This window comes from Peromyscus californicus, unplaced genomic scaffold (genome assembly GCF_007827085.1).
Source record: "Peromyscus californicus insignis strain IS unplaced genomic scaffold, ASM782708v3 Scaffold_15__1_contigs__length_86483966, whole genome shotgun sequence".
NCBI lineage: Eukaryota > Metazoa > Chordata > Mammalia > Rodentia > Cricetidae > Peromyscus > Peromyscus californicus.
The window spans coordinates 34,552,558-34,575,168 of NW_026294447.1; the positions used below are offsets into that span (position 1 = coordinate 34,552,558).

At 35.2% G+C, this 22,611-nt stretch overlaps 1 protein-coding gene and 1 pseudogene across 1 annotated transcript in view; one reads left to right on the top strand and one right to left on the bottom strand.

The window, feature by feature from the left end:
• Nucleotides 1–22,611, bottom strand: part of Mdga2 (MAM domain containing glycosylphosphatidylinositol anchor 2) — a 794,049-nt gene that overhangs the window by 8,920 nt on the left and 762,518 nt on the right. Inside the window, 1 exon segment of the mRNA XM_052738256.1 lies at nucleotides 9,901–10,031. Coding sequence (XP_052594216.1) covers nucleotides 9,901–10,031 — 131 coding nt within the window.
• On the top strand, nucleotides 5,080–9,885 carry LOC128110589 (elongation factor 1-gamma-like; annotated as a pseudogene).

A 22,611-nucleotide genomic window follows, 5' to 3' on the forward strand; every position in this document is an offset into this window, starting at 1 on the left:
AACACCCACACTTCAAATATTTCTTTTAATTAAAAAAGAATATTAACTTTCAGTGGATAACTTCAGATGGGGTTTTAAATGGGGGTTCTGCATTAAAATTACATTACACACACACACACACACACACACACACACACACACACACTTGTGTCAAGTAATAGATCAACAGTTTCTGACGAACAAAGCTTTTATAGAGCATATGCACTTGACGACATAGAGGCAGATAGATTAAATTTGTGTTTAAATGCCGTTTCTCAGTAAGTGAAGAAGAGCTATGTGCAGAGTTAATGAATACAAGTAGTTAAAAGATCAGATAGTACAAAATCTTCAGATACTGACTTCACTGTTCAGGCCATCTTTGGCAAGTGTTCACAAGTATTTTCTTTCTGACAAGGGATAGAATCTTTCTGATTGTTACCATGGAGGGAAGTGTAGAAGTTTAAGGGTGCAGTTTGAGAATAGACTATGAATATCACTGGGAAAATAAAATCATGATATTAATACATTCAGGTAGAATTAATAATGATGTTTATCTTATTAGTTCGATAAACTACTGAACTTTGCTCAGTCATTAGAAAAGATATGTGATGGTTGAATAAGGCACTGAACTATGAGTATAACAGAACATCAGTAGGAGTCATTTTATCATTACATTTTTGTTCTGTTTTTAGACCAGTTTTAAATGGTTTACCCTGGGTCTCTGGGCTGTCTAGTCTCAAGTTCTTGGTCACTCAAGCAGTATTTTCTTCTGTTGGTTTGTCTTGTCCAACTTCAATATGACAGTTTTTGTTTCATCTTCTTATATTTTATTTTTTTATATTTTTAAAACAATGAATGAAGAATGGAAACCTAGCTACTAAAGTAAAAGCTAAACAACTGAAAACTGTCATTTATACTTGCTGGAGAGGGAAAAATCAGTTTTCTCCAAATGAGTGACACTGGGTGTATCAATTACTTCAGTACATGCCTTATATTCAGGAGTACTTGGCCAATAAATAATGGACTCCACATTTTTTTGTATGCTTTTATTTGTTTATAGTTCAGTGGGATTTTGGGGGGAAGGGGTTGTTTTATTTTGTTTTCTTGATTTTGGGGGAGTTCTGTGTTTGTATTAAGTTTTTGTTTATTTATTGAGAAAGAACTTAAAGTTGAGTGTTTCAGGCGCAGACAGAAGATCTGGAAGTACTTAGGGGAGGAGAGGAATATAATCAAAATGTATTTAATTAAAACATTGTTTTAAATAATAAAAATAAATTAAAAATAAAATAAAATCTAAGAGTTATGAGGTGATGTACCCCAATAGGCAGCTAGTGTTGGCTTCTTCCCTGGAGAAGCTGTCTCCAATATTTACTGGGAGTCCAACTTTACAACACTCAGTTCAACTCGCTGAGTGCCAGTATTAAAAGCTTCTAATCTGAAATAACAATCTAAGATATGAAATGTTGGGGAGGACAGAGAAACAGCACATTGTGAACTATAAATGGGAGGTATTTATTCAGAAGATTTAATTTCCTATTTTGAATTATGCATATGGCTATGAGTCCTTCCATGTGTATGTGTGTGTAAGTACCCATGGAGGCCAGAGGCGTTAGAGACCCTAAAGCTGGAGTTATGTCAATTGCTTGTTGTGGGTGCTAAGAGTTGATCTAGGGTCCTCTGCAAGAGCAATATGCATTCTTAACCTATGAGTTATCTGTCTTGCCCTTTAAAATGTTTTAAATGCAAATTTAGCCATCATCAAAACATCTGTATAATGCTCCTGGAGCTTGACTCACTATAGTAATATATTGTGCACCCTAATAAACTTGCTCTGGGGATCAGAGGACAGAGCCAGCTACTAGATTAGACATAGAGGCCAGACAGTGGTGGCACATGCCCTTTAATCTATCACTCAGGAGACAGAGATAGTGGATCTCTGTGAGTTCAAGGCCACACTGGAAACAGAGCCAGGCAGTGGTGGCACACACCCTTAATCCCATTACTGGGCAGCACACACACCTTTAATCCCAGGAAGTAATATGGCAGGACACAGAAAGGTATATAAGGCGTGAGGAAACAGGAACTTCATCTTAAGGCTGAGGATTTCCTAGAGGTAAGAACTTGTGACTGGCTTGTTCTGAGTCTCTGATTTTTCAGCTTTCACCCCAATATCTGTCTCTGGGTTTTTTGTTAATAAGACCATTTAGCAATTTGTGTTACAACCCACCATATCAAATATAGAATTGCTTGAGAATATGTCTCTAAGTGACAGTAATACTTTCCAGATTGTTTTTATCTATTTTATTATTATTAGACATGTTGAGAAGAACATGCTCAACATTTAGTAATAATTACTTATATTTAAATTTCTTTGAAATTTATTTCCAAATATTTAAATGAGGATTCAAGAGTAAAGATCTTTAATTGCTTTAGGCAAAACTAATGAACTGTAAATGGTATTGTCTCATACTGTCTCTATTTTTGGAAAAATTTAGATTATATTATAAACAAAGCATAGGATTAACAACAGAAGTAAGTAATTTTCCTTGGTACCTGGTAAGTTTTGCTCTAATCCTTTCAAATATTGCAAAATATATTATCATTACACTGATCAATAACTGCTAAATTAATTCTATATAAAAGCCCACAAAGAAATTTCCACATAATAAAACCTTTATTTGACCTACAATACAATTTTATTTTCACTAACCAAACTGAGTGAAGATGCTCAACAAAACAGGCAAGTGTGCATGTTGTAAGAGTTTTTAGATCAATGTAATTCAATTTTCAATCAAGTGAAGCTACATCATTGGTTGTGCAAGAGGCACTCAACACCACTCATATCTAATTCACTCCTCCAAAAGAAAAGAGATATCATGCTATCTACTTGACTTAAAAAGATTTTCAAAAGTTACATGTTTGAATGATATAATATTTTACAATTTAATTTATGACATATTTCTATCTCTTGTTATAACAATGCTTTTTGGTAGGCATGACATAACAAGGAATTTTAAAACTCTTCATTCTGTATAAATTATTTCAGAGTAAAAAAATTCTTAATTTGAAATAATTCTAAGTAACAATAAAGAAAAATAAAACAAGAGTATATAATGTAAGGGTATGAGTAGTTTCCTTGCACAGTTAAGATTAATGAAATGAAATAAACATTTTAATTAAATAGGCATTTTAGTCAATAGATCTAAAAATACACTGTGAAATAAAAGAACAGAAATGTCATAATTAAAAATTGTTACTTATCTTGATCTCTCACTGGCAATTTAGCTAAAAATACACTGATGCAAAATTTTTACCTTCTGATGGTTTCCACCCCAACTAGTTGAAATCAGATTGTTTTCTTCCATTTGAAACATACAAATTACTGAATGAAGTAGTCTACACAATGGTTTTTGGGGCACAGAGCCTCAGGCTTGATATAATGATGATCATATCAATAAAAACCAACATAGATCCATGAGAAATGGAGATCATGTCACTCAATGCTTGCCCTGTGTAGAGTTTTCAGGTCAGAGTCATCTGAACCAGTCTGAAATTCAGTAGAAAATTTGAGCAGGAGGGACTGAATCGAGAATCCCCATAGAAAAAGACAGCTAGATTTTTAAAAAAATATTACACATGAATGGCCTTTAAATCATGTTATAAATCTTTGCTTCACTTAACTTGTTTGCAAAGTTATGTTCACAAAACTGGCAAAAGATTTGGACTTGGTGATGTACGTCTTAAGCCCAAGGCCCTGTGTTTAGAATTGTCTTCTTAAAGCACAATAGGAAAAAAACAAAGCAAAGGAGCTCAGGCATAAACAACATCAGAAAATACTAAAAAAAGAGGAAAAATAAAAGAGGGTTAGAGAGGAAGAAAAGGAGAAAGGTAAAGAAGGAGAGAGGGAGGGAAAGGAAAAATGGTTTTCTTTAATAAATCTTAAATCCTTAAAATGTATAGTTTCTAAGTCACTTAAGCACATCACTGTACATGCTTTGCACTACAAAATTTTACAAATATTCAGTACCTATTAAGTTAAAATTCATGATGCCTACCACCCAAATTACAAGATTTTCAAAGAAAAACAAAAAAATGACCCATAAAGGGAAGAACAAATCTATTTAAAACAAACCAAGAGTTGAAATAGATGTGTATGAACAGATAGGGACTCCAAATAGTTAATCATGATTGGGCTGCTCGGACTTAAGGCATTAACTAGTGAAATAAAAAATATTTTGTAAAAAGACTAACATTGAATTTATAGAGATTGAAATGTCCAATTGCTGAGATGAAAAATTCACTGCAAAAGACTAAATTCAGAGTAGATATTACCAAACAAATGATCATTGAATATACAGGCAGACTATAAGCTATTCAAAATCAAACACAAAATCAAGTGGTGGTGGTGGTGCATGCCTTTAATCCCAGCACTCAGAGAGGTAGAGGCAGAGCCAGGCAGAACTGTGAGTTGAGGCCAGCTTGGTCTACAGAGTGAGTTCCAGGACAGCTGAGGTTACCCAAAGAAACCTTGTCTCGAATCCCACCCCCCACTCCCACCTCCCACCCCCCACCCCCCCCATAAAAAAAACAAAAAGAAAAAAGAAAAAAAACAAACACAAATTTTCAAAGAGGAGTCTGAAAGGATAGAATGGGGAACTAAGATGGGTGAAGAAACTAGTTAGACAATCCTCAATTTTCATGTAATGATGACCCCAGAAGTTCAGTAAATTAGGAGTACACAGAACTAGAAGAACACACCAAAGCATATCAGAATCTAAGTTTTTACAACCAGCAACAAGGAGAAAAAAAGAATCATAAATGATCTCAGAGAAGGAGGCTGGCACAATAGAGAGAGGAATAAAATGTGTGTGCAGCCAGAGATTCATACTTGGAAAGAATACAGAGACAGAAGGACATCCTGAAAGTTCTAAAAGAAAAACCACGAAGATATGCCTAGAGGAAACGATTTTTTTTTGAAAAATGAAGGTGAACAAGACAATTTTTTAAAAGTACAGAAGGTGAAAAGAATCCATCCTCAGCAGACCCACACTTCAAGAAATGTCAAATGAAGTCCTTCAGGCCAATCAAAACTGATAGCAGATGAGAGAAGGGATTTTCCGGTGCTATAAATCTATGAAAACGTCCAAGGTAGGCAGGGAATGGAAAATACACTGAGAACCAACTAAGCAAACCCAAACTGCCTTCTAAATCAGAAGTAGAGTTGAGTACAGCAGAAAGAATTTCTCCAAGGCTTACATAGACCACAGGAATAAAGTTGGATTAATTTTAACAGTCTTGAATATCGCTTTATACATTCTTTTTTTATATGTTTCTGTGAATTTTACGCAAATCTCAGCAGCTGCAGAAACACGTTTTCATGGGTATTGGACCTGGACATCTTTTTGAATTTAAAACACCCCTTTGGTTTCCGATAACAAAAGATCCCGAATTTCCTTCTTTTAGCCAACAATTGTGAGAAACCAGGTCTGGTGGACTGAGATTGGCCAAATCAGAGGGAAAGGCAACTCAACTCTGGAAGCCTACAACCTCGGACCTGGTGCTCTGCCTTCCATTTCTGTGATTCTTTTAGCACTCATGTTCCGAAGGCACCTGCTATGTACAGTTCCATGCTGCCTCTTGGATCATGAACTAGGTTTTCTTGCAAAAACATTATCTAATAAGCAAACTCTCTACTTCCCTTAATGTGAAAAACTGATAGAAGAAAGGGTCTATTTGAATAAACCATATTATAATTTAATATTTTCCTGCAGGCAATTCAATTAACTCTGAATATTGAAGGGGTTTTAGTTAAGACAGTTTTTATTTATTTATTGTTATTCCTATTTCCTTGTGCTTTCATGTAAATTTCTCATCCCCCCTCTCTGCACAATTACCATGGTGGCTGGGACCCTGTATAAATATCCTGAAATCTGGACGACCTTCACTGCTCAGTACAGTGGGGCTCAGGTAGATTCCAGCATTTGAGCATGACAATGGATTCTGTGTGTTAGAGATCAATGGCATCTCACCTATTATGTAAGCAAGGAGGAGCTGCCAGGAAATACTCCAGAGGCAGCAGCTCTGGTGGTGTGGTGAGTTTTGCTGACAGTGACATCATTTCTCCAGTCAGCACCTGAGTGTTCCCCACTTTGGGCATCACGCACCACAACAAACCAGGCCACTGAAAACGCAAATGCACAAGGCAAGGGAGATAAGGCTGCTGGATGCTCTCTGGAAAACTAGAAGTTTCCATGGTGGTAAGCTAGTGTCACTGGCTGATAGCACAGTTGCACCCTACTGTGGTTCTATAAATAGAGTTTGGAACCTTCTTTTCCCCAGGCCTTTCCCAGTACCAAAGGCTGGTTTCTTAACTGCATTAACAAGACCCATTTCAGGACTTTCTTGGGGGAAGGGAAGCTGTGTGAGAAGATGGCCCACTTTGATGCTAAGACGTTTACAGAGAGCCAGCCTTAAAAGGATACCCCCAAGGAAAGAAAGGGATTCGTGGGAAGAGAAACAGAAGGCCCAGGCTGAGTGGAAAGAAGAAAAGAGGCAGCTGCCTCAACTGCTGAGGAGATGGATGAATGTGAGTAGGCACTGGAAGCTGATTCGAAGGCCAAGGGCCCCTTAGCTCATCGCATTGGATGAGTTTGAGCATAAGTACTCCAATGATGACACCCTCTCTGTGGCGCTGGCATATTTTGGGGGAGCATTTTGATACAGATGGCTGGTCTCTGTTGGTATGCCACTTCGCTGAAGAGCTTACCCAGGCCTTCATGAGTCGCAACCATATCGCTGGATATTCTAGAAATTGGACAAACTGAGGAAGAATGCCTTTGCTAGTGTAGCCCTCTTTGGAACCAACAACAGAAGCTCCATTTCTGGCATTTGGGTCTTCTGAGGCCAAAGCCTGTCTTTCTGCTGAGTCCAAATTGGCAGGTGGACTATGCATCATATACATGGTGGATACTGGATCCTGGTAATGAGGAGATCCAGACCCTGGTTGGAGAGTACTTTTCCTGGAAGGGGGCCTTCTAGCATATAGGCAAAGCTGTCAATCAAGACAAGATCTTCAAGTAAACACATTTTGTCTCCTAGCTGCCTCTCGCACACTCCCATGGAGATAGGGGTCATTAAAAGGAAAATGAACATTGAAAAAGAATTGTCTAGTAGACACGATGTCTCGTATAAAATATAACTTGTGTATCTGTGACTTAACTAAAATCTAAGTTTGTCAATTATCTTCTATCAATTACAAAAAAATGTATTCATTTTATTTGGTAAGATTTAGAAGTTAAATTTCTCATGAAAGTAGAATTTTACAAATTATGTTACAAGAAAGGACATTCTACCAGTAATTTACTTGTTTTCTAATTTGAGTTTGTCTCTCTTTCTCTCTCTCTTATTTAATTCTATGAATATTTGAATTTCTCTAAGATACTACTTAGGATGAGTATGTCTGTCATAGTTCCTCTTAATGAATGGTTTTGTATGGCTGCATCACTGATTTGCTCATGTCACTATGTAAAACTTTCTTTGCTAATAGCAACTATTTAGGCTATTTACAGTAAGAGATATAATCTGATGACACAGTCTATGTCTTAAAAATTTCAGACTGGTGTTTCCAACAACTTCTCCCACATCTTTAAAATGTTTTTCCTCAGGCATTTTTATTAACAAATTTAAGACAGAAGTGATCATATATGTCTCTGAATCTGATTTCATCCCCTCTTTTTACATTCTAAACAAATCTGTAGTTCAGGCATTATTCAACACTTGTTGTGAGATAATGCTTTCATATACTGCAAAGATTTGCCACTCAAATTAGTTTAATAAAATGCTGATTGGCCAGTAGCCAGGCAAGAAGTATAGGTAGGGCGACCAGACTTGGAGAATGCTGGGAAGAAGGAAGGCAGAGTCAAGGAGCCGCCAGTCACACACAGAGGAAGCAAGATGAGAATGCTGCACAGAGAAAAGGTACCAAGCCACATGGCTAAACATAGATAAGAATTATGAGTTAATTTAAGTGTAAGAACTAGTCAGTAATAAGCCTGAGCTACTGGTCAAGCATTTATAGGCAATATTAGCCTCTGAGTCAAGTACTTGGGAAGCAGCTGCTGGGTATTTAGGAATAGTCAGGTGAGAGAGTAACTTCCATCTACAAACAATTTGAAGCCCAAAATTCTTAGTCATTAATGTCTGCTTCCAAGACTCCAGCCATGAAAAGTATTCTGTTTCTGTTTACATGTGTGTATATCCTGAGATCTTTCCTCTTCCTGTGTACCAGTCAGCTTCTAGCATATTTTACAACAAGAATTTTACTAAATTTTCATGCTTGCCAATGTGACAGACAAAGTAGGAGCTCACATTTTTTTTCAACAAATATCTAAAGAAATAAAGACTGTCCTGGAGGTACTTAACAGATGTTTATTAAATTGATATAATGTCAATAAAGGATTGTCTTGATTATAACATTACCAAACTTAAATCCTTCTTGTATATGTGTTTAATTTAATCATTTGTGATGAAGAGGTAACCCATGTAGAAAGAAAAATATATAGAGAACATCAATATTTTTAGAAAAAATATTCTTCAATGTCCACACACACACACACACACACACACACACACACACACACACACACACACTTTAATAGTAATTGTACTTTGAATCCTGTTTTCACAGGTTAAATTATTTCAGTTTTTACAACTGTATTATCCTTCATAGATACAAAATGATTCTGTTGGATTCATAGATATGATTTCAAGTAGTTTTATTTAATTCCTTACCCCTACTCTTGTGAAAAAAATTTATTTTATCAACTTAGTTAAATATAGAAGTTCAATCTCTCAAACAGTCAAAATTTTACAAATTGTGAGCAAAGAGATTCTATCAATGAAAAGAGTGCATAATTGGATCGATCTGATTCTCTGTACCCTTAAATGTATGCCATGACACGGGTGCATGATGTCAGTAAGTGGGTTTGAGTACTCCCAAAATAAAGAATAAAACTACAGACTATATGAAATGTGATTAGATTTTAAAGATATTTTTACTACTTTAAAGAAATAAAAATACTTTGGTATATGTTGGCTAGAAATGTATGAAAACATAGGTAGGTACACACACACACATACACACACACATATATCTATATATATATATATATGTTGATAGTTACTTAAATCACGAAAACCATGCTGCCAACTTTATTAAAATATCTCACACATATCCTCTTTCACAGTAATTATTAAAGTTCCTTATTTCAATTAAAAACCTTATAATTAAATTTTTGATATCTTTATAGATGACATTTTGGTATTCAACTGAAGTCTAGCTTCTATCTACAGAAAGAAATATAATTTGCTTAAAAATTCTAATTTTGATTAAAGTAATAAATGATTGGGCTGGAAAATGTATTTGAATGATATCCGGTTTTATTATTGTGAAAATCTATATTATTTCCTGTGGAGTATAAAATGCATGCAAATGATTCTATGGAAATGGTTGACTATGCAAATACCTTGAGTAGCTTTGGTTTCTTTTGTTGTTGTTTTCCAGAGAGAGGGTTCCTCTGTGTAGGACTGGTTGTTCTAGAACACTCTTTGCAGACCAGGCTAACTTCAGACTCAGAGATCTACCTGCCTCTGCCTCCCAAGTGCTGGGATTAAAGGCATGTACTACTATTTGCAATACCTCGTGTTTTGATAGATTTTTTTCTATATGCTACTTTATGGATGCTAATAAAGGTGCATTTGTCTTCATAAAATAGCTTTTCAAACTCAAGAGGAACTAAACTACATGATTTTTATTTCTCTTATACAGAATTTCTGAATATTAATGTACTTACTGTTTCTTCATAGTATGTATTTAATGTTGCATTCAATACACAGCAATCTATGAACAAAGTTATTTCTTACCTGAAATGAAGTAATTGGATATATATTAACATGAGCCTCATTCCATCGTTGTCCTTTATTCCCACTTGAAGACCATAGAGGATTCTCTATTGTTGTCTGCCCTTTCAAACGTAGATATACATTTAAAACACCTAAAATAACAATGGAATTTTATGTTGTATATTTGTGTCTGCTTCAAGTTTGTTTCTCCTTGACCAAACATTTTTAAATATTTAAAAGTAAATCTTGCAGAACAGTCTAGTGTCTTCTGCTCTCCTTCTGTTTCTTATCTTGATATCATGGTCTGATCCAGAGAAAACAACATTCTATTTCCTAGAAACTGTGCTACCTTATATTGTCAAAATGACTTTGCAGCAATGGTTAAGTTTTTTTAGGTGGACAGACTTGTCCTAGATTATCTCAGTGGATTCTAAATGCAGTCACACTTATTATATGGACCAGCAGCAAAAGGCATTTTGATTCAGGAGAGAAGATGGGCTTGTAAAGGATGTTATCTCTTACTGAAGATAGAGGATATATCTACAAATCAAAGAGTACGAGCTAGAAGAGGCAAGAGAATTGATTTTTGCAGAATCCCCAGAAGGATATTGCTATCTTGATTTTAGTGCCACAGTGTTTTAATATTCATTTTGGATTTTGTTTTCCAGAACCGTAAGATAATGCATCTAACCTATTTGAAGCTCACTTTGTTGTCCTTTGCTATTTATTATAACAGCAGTAGAGAGCCAGCAAGGCATTCACTCATGTACTAAATGGCCCACACACTAATTTGATCTTCATTTTGTTTTGTATTATCATTTAGTATCTTTTTTCTTTAAAATAAAATCACATTTATTTTATATCTATTTTTCCTTCTGAAAGAAGTATTGAACATAAAATAGCTTTTTTATTTCATCATTTAATATATCTTTTAAATTTTGTGTGTTGTACACAAAAATAAAAATTAATGATGATAACAGTATTGATACAATATAACATATGTTAGGAATTTGTGCATATAAGGAATTAGTCTTCTTGTGGGCTCTATAAAGAACTTACTGCAATTATCCCACAATACAGGTGAGAAGAGTTATAGGAGTTAAGTGATTTCCCCTGTATAATGTAGCAAGAAAATAGCAGAGGCAGGCTTTAAACTCAGAGTTCAAAATTTTTGTCCTTTGATGATGCTATCAATATTTGAATAGAGATAAATAAAATCAACTGCATTGAAATGATATATTGCATTATTATGTTGGACAAAGACCATATTACAAGAATACATTTTACTTGCTGATAGATGAAACTTCTTTTGTCTTAAAGGTTTATTCATTTATGCACATCAGTGAAAATAATGTATTTTTGTTCATCTATAAAATTATGTGAATTTTTATTGTTCTACTTTTCTTGTTTTCACATACTATTTCAAGATTTTCTTTATTTCTCTTTAAATGCAATGGATATTTACATATTTCTACACACAAACGTTTTATTGCATAGTACTTTAATTTCTACAGCGTGGATTCCCTTCTTTCATTTGTAATAACACCATCCATTATCCAGCTATTATATCCTACATGCCACACTCTTTTATAACTTCTCTATTTTTCCTATTTTATCTAGCTTCTGCTTTTTCTTCACCCACTGTTCTATCATTCACCATTTTCTCTTTCCAAAATTTCATATTTTATGTATTTTAATAAAAACCAGATATGTACTTAAAGTTAGTGCATCTTTTCCAACAGATACAGATGCGCTTCTCTGTGTTCTGCCCCTTCTTCTCTCCCACCCTTGTCTTTCTTACCCTCTCTTTCTCTCCATCGCCCAATTCTTAATCCCTTTGTCTGCAATATAAAACAATCCTGTAGTGGATTTTTTCCACCAAGAGCATGTTCAGTACTTCTCTTTCATTTTTTCATATTTAATCAAAATGTCACATTTTGATTAAACTAAAAGGAAATTGATCTTGTTACCATATTGATAAATGGATTGGTTAAAGATTAAGAGCAATATTACTTTTTAGATATAATCATTATAATTACAATTAACAAATAATGAAGGCTATAAATTTGTCAGAATTTGAGGTTATAATTTACTTTGGTGAAACACTTATTAATATATACTAATAAATGTTACAGACTGGATCTAAAATGCCCCCAAATGACTTCTGTGCCAAGGCTTAGTTTCCTGTGCAATGTTCAGAGTTATGCATTTAGGGAAGTGACATGATCACTCAAATTTTGACCTAATATATAAATGACTCATATTTAGTGAAATTGGAGGCTGAAGAGGGAGACTAAGGGATAAGATCTGGATGAAAGGAGTGGGTCACTCGGGGCTGCTCCAGAAAGATGTGTCTTGTACAGCCCCTTCCTCATCCTCATCTGTCTGTGATTCCTAGCTATCACGAGGTGGATAGCTTTCCCCCAGCTTGTCTCTCTGTCATGTTACTACTTTACCACATGAGATCAAGCAACACTAGATGGAAAATTTTAAATCAGGAGCCAAAATAATTCTTTCCTCTACCAAGTTATTTATTTTAGGTGTTCTGTGACAGGAAGGAAAAACTGACTAACAATGACATTATTATATGAATAATTACATCGCATTGTCTCAGAGTTTAATAGAGCATTTATAGTTACGGGATATGCCCTGCTGTGACCATGTTTACAATTTCTTAATTAACTAATTTTTAATATGTATGTTGAATTCACACTTTAGTTATTATGCTTATCATATTGAATACATTTTATATAAAAACATTTTTGCCTATATCTAAACAATACATTTCTAAATTACCTCAGTTAAAATTAGATTTAAAATAAGCAAGATGAGTTGTAATTAATTGTGGCCAGCTTATATTTTTAAAAGGAAAACATTTGTTTTATAAGAAAATGGATGCTATAATTTATTGAAATAAGCCTTCCACCTGTGTTAAAATTTAAACAACTTCTTATGTAGGTGCTAGCAATCATTTTATTGTCTCCAAGAATAAACTGTTTCTTCGCTGGTATATTTCTGAGGTAATGACAAAAGCTCATAAATAAACAAATGACTTGCTCCCTAGCATTTCCCATTTCAGTTCATAAAGCAGAATCTGCTGTCAAAAGACATTTAACCCTATTCCAGGTCATCTTGGGCAACAAAATTAGAACTTGTGCAACAGAATAAAGTTCCTTGGGAGAAGTTAGAAGCAGAGCTGATTCAGCACATTATTATATTATTATAGTAAAAATTCCAACGTGCACATGATGGATTGTATTAATACCCTTCAAATGTAATTTTAAATCCTCAGAGAGAGGATTTTATGCTCAAGTAGGCACAAGATGCCAGAATGTATGAACTGAGCCATCCCCAAGGATCTTCTAATGTTATGTAGTTCTATGATAAAAGCTTGAAATAGCTAAGTAAACCATAGATTTCTCTTCCTTGGCTCCCAGTGGTCAAAAGCTAAATGACCTTGGTTGTTTTATATGATAGATAATGACCAAAATTTGGGCTTCTTCTTTTGCAATATCCATCATTTGTATTTAATATTATTTCATTTAAATTACCACATAAAATGTAATTTTCATAAACATTATTTATCATTGTGATTACCTAGTTATCATCTTTTGAAGACTTCTCATAATTGTCTCTTGATTATTTAACTATAAAAATATTAGATGTTTTAGAAAATAATTTAATAATAACATCCTAAAACATACATTCATCTTTACCATAGATACTTCAAATTGGGGAATTTCCTTAAATTAATTTGTAATTTGGTTTATTCTAATGTCTGGATATCAGTTGTATATAAATAGCATTTTTATTATAATCAGTAACATAGACTCATTAATTGAAGTTCCACTTCCTATGAAAAGATGAGAATGCTGCAAGATTATCTGACTCCAGGCAAGATCTATGTATATTGATAGGTAATTGTTAGCATCATTTGTTTTATGCACACATACAAAGTGAGAAATTAGGAAGTCATTGTTTCCTGCTTGAATAGAGATGGCTGCATTGATACTGTGTTTCAACATGTAGCTGCAACAATATCTTAAACCAAAAAGTCAGGCCAATTTCTCCCATCATTACCATGCTTCTGGCATCCAGCTGACTTCATACCACAAATCTGTCTATAGTGGCCCTCTACTCAGGCCTTCTAACATGCTTTTTCAGATCCCTTATTTGCATCTTTTGGCTCTTTAGCTCTAACGTTCCCCAGGAACATTGTTCTCCATTCTCATGCCTTAGTTTCTTCTGAGTCTCACATCTGCAACTTATGCTTTCTGCTTTCTCCTACTTATTTCTACTGAAGGGTGCTGTTCTTTCTAACTCTACAAAGTCTTACGTTAATGCTGCTGTCCTGATGTTACTTGTTCACCCACAGCATAAGCCTGTTACACATTTGGTTAAATATACTTTCTCTTACTCAGTAACTCATTATGTAAAATCCCTGAAAAACCATTTGATTACTAGGAAACATTTATCATAATTCTCTAGTACCTTATATAAAACTCTAGACAGGACTAAGTACCCACCTTATACAATTAGTCGTGATTAATTAGGTAAGTGAATAAAAGATTCATGAGTAAAAAAAAATCAACATTAAATCTTTACTTTCAATAAAGTGGGTTTAAATGTTTGTTACATTAGGTGAGAAGAAAAACCAGTTAGATTTTTTAACCATTACTTCAATTGATAAAATGATATTATCTATCTACTGTAGCTCACATACTTGGTTTAAATATACTGTCCTCTACTAAACACAATTCAGGGTTCATCATCAGTGTATAGTAAAGATTAGACTATGAGCAATTATGCACATTATATGCAAGTATGGAAATGTCATAATGAAACTACTTACTTTATATAATTAATATACAGTAATAACATTTTAAAAAATAATATATAGGAAGAAAATAATTTCAGAGGTTGTTTGTGATTCTGAATCAAGAATTAAAAAGTAAATGCATTAGAGGTTACTTGTAGTTTTTATCAGAGTGTCTGTAATAACTGTTTCTAATAACATTTGTTCATAGGAAACAGAAAAAACAGCTAGATTCTACTCATATCTCCTACTCTAAATACTTATCACTTAAGAAGGCAGTTTACTGAATGAATAACATATGCTGTTGTCAGTTGTTAAATATAAACAAGTCTTCATTGAAGTGATTGATTTATTCTTAACAGACATCAGCTATTATCAAATCACCCCAGTATAATATCTAATATTCAAATCTAATATCTAATATTCAAATGGAGACTACTGAGTATTCTCCTGTTGTAGTTCCTAAACAATCTAGAAATTGCAATTGTAATGGAACTCAATTTTGAGAATTGACAAGTATGAAAGAATTTTTCAACTTTTTATTTATGTTTTCAAAAGTTGTGTGCATCTGCTTGGTTGTCTGTATATGCACCCTGAACATGAAGCTGTCCACAGAGACCAGAATAAGGCATTGGGTCCCTTGACACTGGACTAGAGTCAATTCTGAGTGACCTGGTGGGGGGGTACCAGGAACCTAACTCCAGTCCTCTTAACCTCTGAGTCATCTCTCCACCCACAGAAGAATCTTAAAAATACTATTTTCTTAGATGTATCCAGTGTCCTTGTGATCATATACCCATGCCCCATACAATTAAGAGAAATACAGTCTCTGACCAAAACTGGAAGCAGAAGTCAGTCTCCAAAAACCATTCAACATATAGTCACTTTTCACTGTTGGCTTTACAAAGACATGTCTATCACTATTTTAAAATATTTGAATTGAAGCATATCACAAAGTCCAAGACCATCATGTGAAAGAATAATTCAAGATATTTTTATAAAGAGATGGCTAAGAGATTAACTCCAGATCCTTAAATGCTATTTCTATATTAAATTAGATCATCATAAGATGGCATATCAGAACACAATTTCATTTTCTTCTGCATATGGATTATCAATGTGTGTGCTCTTATTTAAGGATGTTTTATAAAAGTTGCCTGTGACACTATTTGGGGGATACTTTTATTAAGTCATTATTCTTGAATTAATTATTAAGACATATGTGACAGTTTCCCCCATATTTTGTGTCACTTTCCACAGCCCTAGATGCAAATTCACTGGGGGATAATAATTAACTTAGTGTTTTCTTATTTGTACAATGTAAGAAGTTTTCATGAACTGCCATCCGTTTCCTGTCTATGCTCCACATACTTTCTCTTGTTATTCTTTTAATACAAGCGAAGGCTAAGGCAGCTACTTTAGGTGACCTTTCAAACCTATTAAGCACTTGTTGTCTGAAGAATCACATAGAAATACGTCGTGGCTATTGTTCTCAGAGAGACAGTAGTGGAACAAGCCTCATTGTGACAAATGCAGGTATTTGCACCAGTAGTTATGAAAACAAAGGAAGCAGAGAGGGCTGACAACAAACACCAAAGATGTCCTTCAGCTGTATTTTGAGGGAAAATACAAATTGTACAGATGGTTAAGAAAGAGAAAATGTGTTAATTCTATCACGTAACTTTAAAAAATACATTTATTTGTAAATGAATATTTATTGAGTACTTAAGTTAATATTTACACTCAGGATACCACATCATGGGAAGGGTCATTGCTTGTGCCCTCATGAAGCACAGTTCATCAGGAGGAAGGCCAGAGATTGGGAAGCTGCACAATTAAAACAGACTGTCCTTGCTTGCTTGTATGACCAACTTTTTTGACATTGTGACACAACATGGTCATCTACAGAGTTCACACTCAAGAACTACATCGTTGAGTTACAAAATAAAGTTTTCAAAAAATGCCTTCTGCTATGTTAAGTATACAGTTTTGTGTTGGGCTGCACTCATTGCTACACTTGGGCACAACTTGCCCACCACAGCTACAGGTTGGCTACATTTGTTGAGAAGCCACAGGGGAATGTGTATTTGAGCCTTTTATGTTACAGGTTTTAAAGGATGAGTTTCATCATGGGCCAGGGAGAGGATGAAAATCAAGACTTGATTCTGTACTGTTTTCTTGAAGTAATAAGATTTGAACTAAGCTTCTCTTTCCCAGTTTGAGACACATTTTAGAGTTCCAAGGACTTTGGCCCTTACTCCAACCTCTCCACCTATCAAGTTTTACTCTATTATACCTTCGCCTAAAACTGTCCATTCTTGGAGCATGTACTTCATATTTATTTTAGAGAGAAGATGAGACTTTCATGTTGCCTGCTGTTCTTGCTTTTGGAAATGCATCAGAAGCTATGTTCTGACATAATTATTTTTTTTCTCACTTCACTGGAAGTAGAATTCACTCCCTTCTTTGAGGATAATTCCATTATCGAGGCAGTACATTCCTACCCTTCCATAAACTTTCTTGTGGACTTAGAGTGTCTGTTAACTTTCCTTCTTAAATCAGGCTCTCTGTGTGCCCACATCTCTTTGTTCTGTCACTCTTCTTCACCATTGTGGTTATCAGAATCACAGAGGAATAACTCATTCATTTATTCTTTTTTCCTTTTCTCCCTGTGGCTTCACAGTGAATTAGGCTTTCCTGAGGTAGAACCTTGTCTAATTCTCATCAGACTCAAAGGACTTATCATAAACGTGTTCTGTATTTCACCTCTCATTTTCTGGAATGGTGTGATGCTTCTAGCTCACCTCATTTTTTTTTAATTTAATAAACTTTTATCATATTTAGTGATTCCAATGAGATTCAGTTTGTTTAGGACTTTAGAGGTTCCTTTAATTCATGCAGAATTAAGTAGTTCATTAAGAGACACAGTAATGCTAATATATATATACATATGTAGCAATATTAATAGCTACACATCACTTTGTGGTAATTAGTTTTAGTGGTCAGTTCGAAACAACTTAGAATTACCTGGGATAAAAGTCTCAATGAGGGACTGTCTTGATCAGGTTGGCCTATAGGCATGTTTATTCGGGGTTATCTTAAATAAGTTAATTGATGTGAGATGACCCAGCCTACTGTGAGGTGACACTTGCTAAGCCAGGGATCCTAAACTGTATAAGAGTAGAGAAAATGAGCTGATCACAAGCAAAAAGAAAGTAAGTGTATATGCATTTTTCCCTTCTGCTTGCTACTGTGGATGTCACGTGACCAGCTGTATCAGGATCTTACTGTTGAAGCTTTTTCACAGGGCTGGCCAATAATATAAAATTGTGAACTAAAATAAGTCCTATCTTCCTGCCACAGTTTTTGTCAGGGTGTTTTATCACAGCAACAGAAATCAAACTGTGTACATACATCATCTACATATAAGTTAACCTTTAAATGTCAACAGATTGTGTCTTTGATTGGAAAATACTTTTCTCAGTCAGTTTTGATAAGGCATCTAACAAACCCATCATTGTACCAGGGTGGCAGACAGCCTATAAATTGTACTTATCAGCTAAACCTTCTAGCATGAATATTCTTCTATAATTCTCTCTCCTTGAGCAGGGGCTTAGTTATGATAATTAAAACAAATCAAGACAATGTAAAGTCAACTTGGTGATTACTTTATAACTATTTTCAGCATTCATTTGCTTTAAGGCAACATATAAGTGGTCATTAATGAGGATTCTTCCCAAGTTGATTCTTGAAATTAGACTGGAGTCCTTTCTTGTTATACTAATAACAGCTTCAAAAAATGATATTCCGCCACTGACACTCAGGCAAACAATATATGTTTTCATGACCCACAAACACTGTGCGAGAATAGTGCAGTCTAAATCATGGTTTTTGTTGTTGTTGTTTTAACGGAGGGTGTAAATTAGTCATGCAGCAATGGCTAAAGACATTAGAGTTTACTTCAGTGGAACCTCTTAATATTTGTATTGTTAGACAATGCTGATTCTCAATGTCAGATAAGATTGCAAGACTTAGCCGGGCAGTGGTGGCGCACGCCTTTAATCCTAGCACTCGGGAGGCAGAGCCAGGCGGATCTCTGTGAGTTCGAGGCCAGCCTGGTCTCCAAAGCGAGTTCCAGGAAAGGCGCAAAGCTACACAGCTACACAGAGAAACCCTGTCTCGAAAAACAAAAAAAACAAAAAAAACAAAAAAAAATTGCAAGACTTAATTACAATTAACCAAAAAGTCATAAATGAAATTGGGATATCATACATCTAGAAAAAGTCATTTTGGAATCTGTTTTTTTAAAGGGATTCATACAACCAAGGATATGATTTGCAAAATGAGTAACTATAGATATATTAGGCTTACAGATAAATGAGGGTCTGAGTTAATGTACCAAGATGGTAAACATACCTCAAAGATGATGCAGGTTCAATTCTAGATTATAAAGCAAATGTCAACACACAGAGTGTAGGCCTTTTTTCATGCTTTCCCAATGGACATGAAGTTTATGTTTATGTTATTTTTCAGTTTACTAAGCGTGTAATGCATCTTACCTGCAAACAATATCTATACCTTAACTGAAATGCTTTATTGCTAAAGTACACTGACAATCACCAGCCTTCATAGAAACTTTCTGTGGCACAAGGTCTTTTCCTGATGTTGATGGCTGCTAACTGACCACTATGGCGGTTTCGGAAGGCTGAGTGGCTAAGTCAATGTCTTAAAATAGACAGAAGGTAGATTTGCCACACTGATGGATGTTTTCTTTTTACAAAAGATTTCTCAGTAGAATGTGACACTGTTTGAAAGCACTTGATTCACAACCGAATTTTCTCACAACTAACATCAATCCATGCAAATCTTCTCACCCTGTTATCGAATAAGCTGAAGACAAGGTTGCTTACATCTTTTGTTGTTATTTGAACATGCTTCAGAGCCACTTCAGCCGTAGAGTCTACCTAATAACTAATCTGTGTGAAGCACTCCTCCTGTGGAAGAAGCCACAGCTCTATGGTGAAGCCTTTCCAGAATTTCAATTGACTGTGTGCATCAGGTAAATTGTAGTCTCGAAGCCGGGCGGTGGTGGCGCATGCCTTCAATCCCAGCACTCGGGAGGCAGAGCCAGGCGGATCTCTGTGAGTTCGAGGCCAGCCTGGGCTACCAAGTGAGTTCCAGGAAAGGCGCAAAGCTACACAGAGAAACCCTGTCTCGAAAAAACCAAAAAATAAAAAACAAAAATTGTAGTCTCGCAAAAGAAGACTTATAAAACAATGACACTTAGGTACCAAGTTAGCATTTTTTTCATTTCCTGCAGAATGGATAAACAGGTATACAGTGAACAGAAAATTATCTTTCACTGTCAGCTCTTGGGTGGTCAGGTGCAATGCCATTGAGCAGTAATATTTTCAAAGGCCTGTCTTATTGCTTTATAGTTGACCCCTACTGTGTGTTTAAAAACTTCAATAAACTATTTTCTAAACACATGTGCTGTCCATCAGCCTTTTTTTTTCCATCTATTTACAGAACACAGGGACAGTAAATTTAAAATGCACAGTGTCCTTAGGAATCTCAGGATGGTATGAGAACCTTGGCTTCAGTGTGAAGTCACCAGCTGTATTAATCCTTTAGTCCTAACACGGGTGTTAGTCTGACCTTTGAATTAACCTCTCTAACTATGGAAGTCCTTTATTCTTTTTTACTCTGTGTAACCCTGAGTACTGTACATTGAAAGTCTGCTATTTAATGTACTCACCTTCCTCACTCTTTAAAAAAAAAAATCCTCTGGAAAACATGCTGCAGTTTTTATATCAGCACTTCTTTAACACTAAACTATGATTTTTGTCATTGTGTTGTGGGGACAATTTCCTACCTTAAACCTCATGAGTCAAGTTCTTTCAAAATCAGTTTTGTAGTTTCTTACATGTTCCTAGCCATTATCGGGTTGTAAAGAGTTAAAGTCTTATTCTGTATTAGTCTTTGAACTAACAGAATGATATACCTGGTTTGATCTCACAGACCATTGAATGTTTCTTTACATCAGCACCAAGCTTGGCTTGTTTACTTGGCATTTGTGTGCTCCTGAAGCAGGACTTTTGATGTCTCCAGGTGCCTTTTTTCCTTTGCACTGACAACTTGCTAGAGGTTTGCTTCAACAAGCTTGGTGTGCAACCTACCTGAGCTCTTCATACGCCTTCCTCTCTATGGTCTATCGCATCTAATTCTGGTAAAAAGCAAGAGGCACATGAATCTTTCACTTGAACATTTACAGGCCACTTTAGGGATATTGATTGGCCTAAATTCAATGAGTTGGGCTCATGGCCTAAGGAAGCTGAATGAGAGAGACATATGGAAGAACAGCCTGAGGAGGTAGCAGGCAGAGCATAATCATTCAGGGCATAGTTTCTGATGACTTCAAATAGCATAGTTTCATCAAAGACAACGGACCATAGATCACTAAAACAGCTACAACAACAGTTAAAAAAAACTTCAAATATTTTGACAATTGGCAAAACACAACACAAACAGAAAGACTGAGGGAATCCCTGCTACAGGACAACAGCATTCACAAATATGAAGACCATTCCTGAAAAGAAACACGCCTTCCACAGAATCTTTTACAAGGCTGACTAACTGATTAGAATCTCAAAGATGTGGAGAATTTGGGTTGTTGCAAGCCAAGAGATAAAATTACCTGTGGCATCTTTAACACTACTCTTAATAGACACTTCCTCTGTCCATGACCTAATATCTTTACAGCCATCAGATAAGTCCCTTGGAATGTATGAACAAAAACCTAGTTTATAACCACCTAAGGGCCAAGAGTGCTGTCAGATGGCATCTGAGGCCCACAGCTGAGACTTCCCTGCTTTGCTATAGCCTACCATCTAGCATTTCTACAAATACGGTTTTTTTTGTTGGTTTGTTTTTGTTTTTTCTGACAGGGTTTCTCCATGTAGTTTTGGTGCCTGTCCTGGATCTTACTCTGTAGACCAGGCTGGCATCAAACTCACAGAGATCTGCCTGGCTCTGCCTCCTGAGTGCTGGGATTAAAGGTGTGCACCACCACCTCCCAGCTACAAATATGTTTTAAAAGAACCCTGATTTGTTGTCTTGCTAAAAAGTCGCCGGTGCTTTGGAACACTGAATATGGGAAAATCTAAATCTGTGCTCCTGGGTCATGATCACTCATATTGGTTCCAGAATAATCCATCTCTCCTCCTTGAGGTGAGAACTGTGTGTTTACATCAACACAAACTGGATTCAGAGTTGCCCAAACTTTCAATTTCTAAATAATGCAGTGTCTGTGAGATGCAATAAAAGAAAGTATAAACAAATAAGTCATTCTTATAGTCCATCTGGCTATAGTTTAATACAAAGCCTGAGACAAATATATTTACTTAGATTTTTAGCAATTTTTGTGCCTGTTCTCTCAATAAGAGCAGTGGAAACAATGATGGATATTTTCTGAGAGTGAAGGGAAGGAAGTGGGAGTTAGATGTTTGTCAGAAGTAATTAGCATCTCATAAATATATGGACAATTTTAAAGGAATCAAAAAAGTGCTGGTCTCATATAACAAGTGCATATATATTTTGTGTCTTAAGTGTGTGTATATATATATATATATATATATATACATACATATATATATATAATATTGGTCTTAGAATTACATACTTGATTTTTTATCTCTTTCTAGATAAATTGTGAAAGACTAGAGGAAATTTTAAAAATAAATTTAAAAAATGATAGTGATTAAAATACACATGATAAACTGAAAAGAAAAATTATATCCGAACTAATTCAATGATTAATATTTTCTCTGACAATAAATGAGGGGAGTAAGAAATTTCAAATGAACGGTTCCTTTCATAGTTAACACAGAGGAAGACCGCAGCCACCCACCCATGCC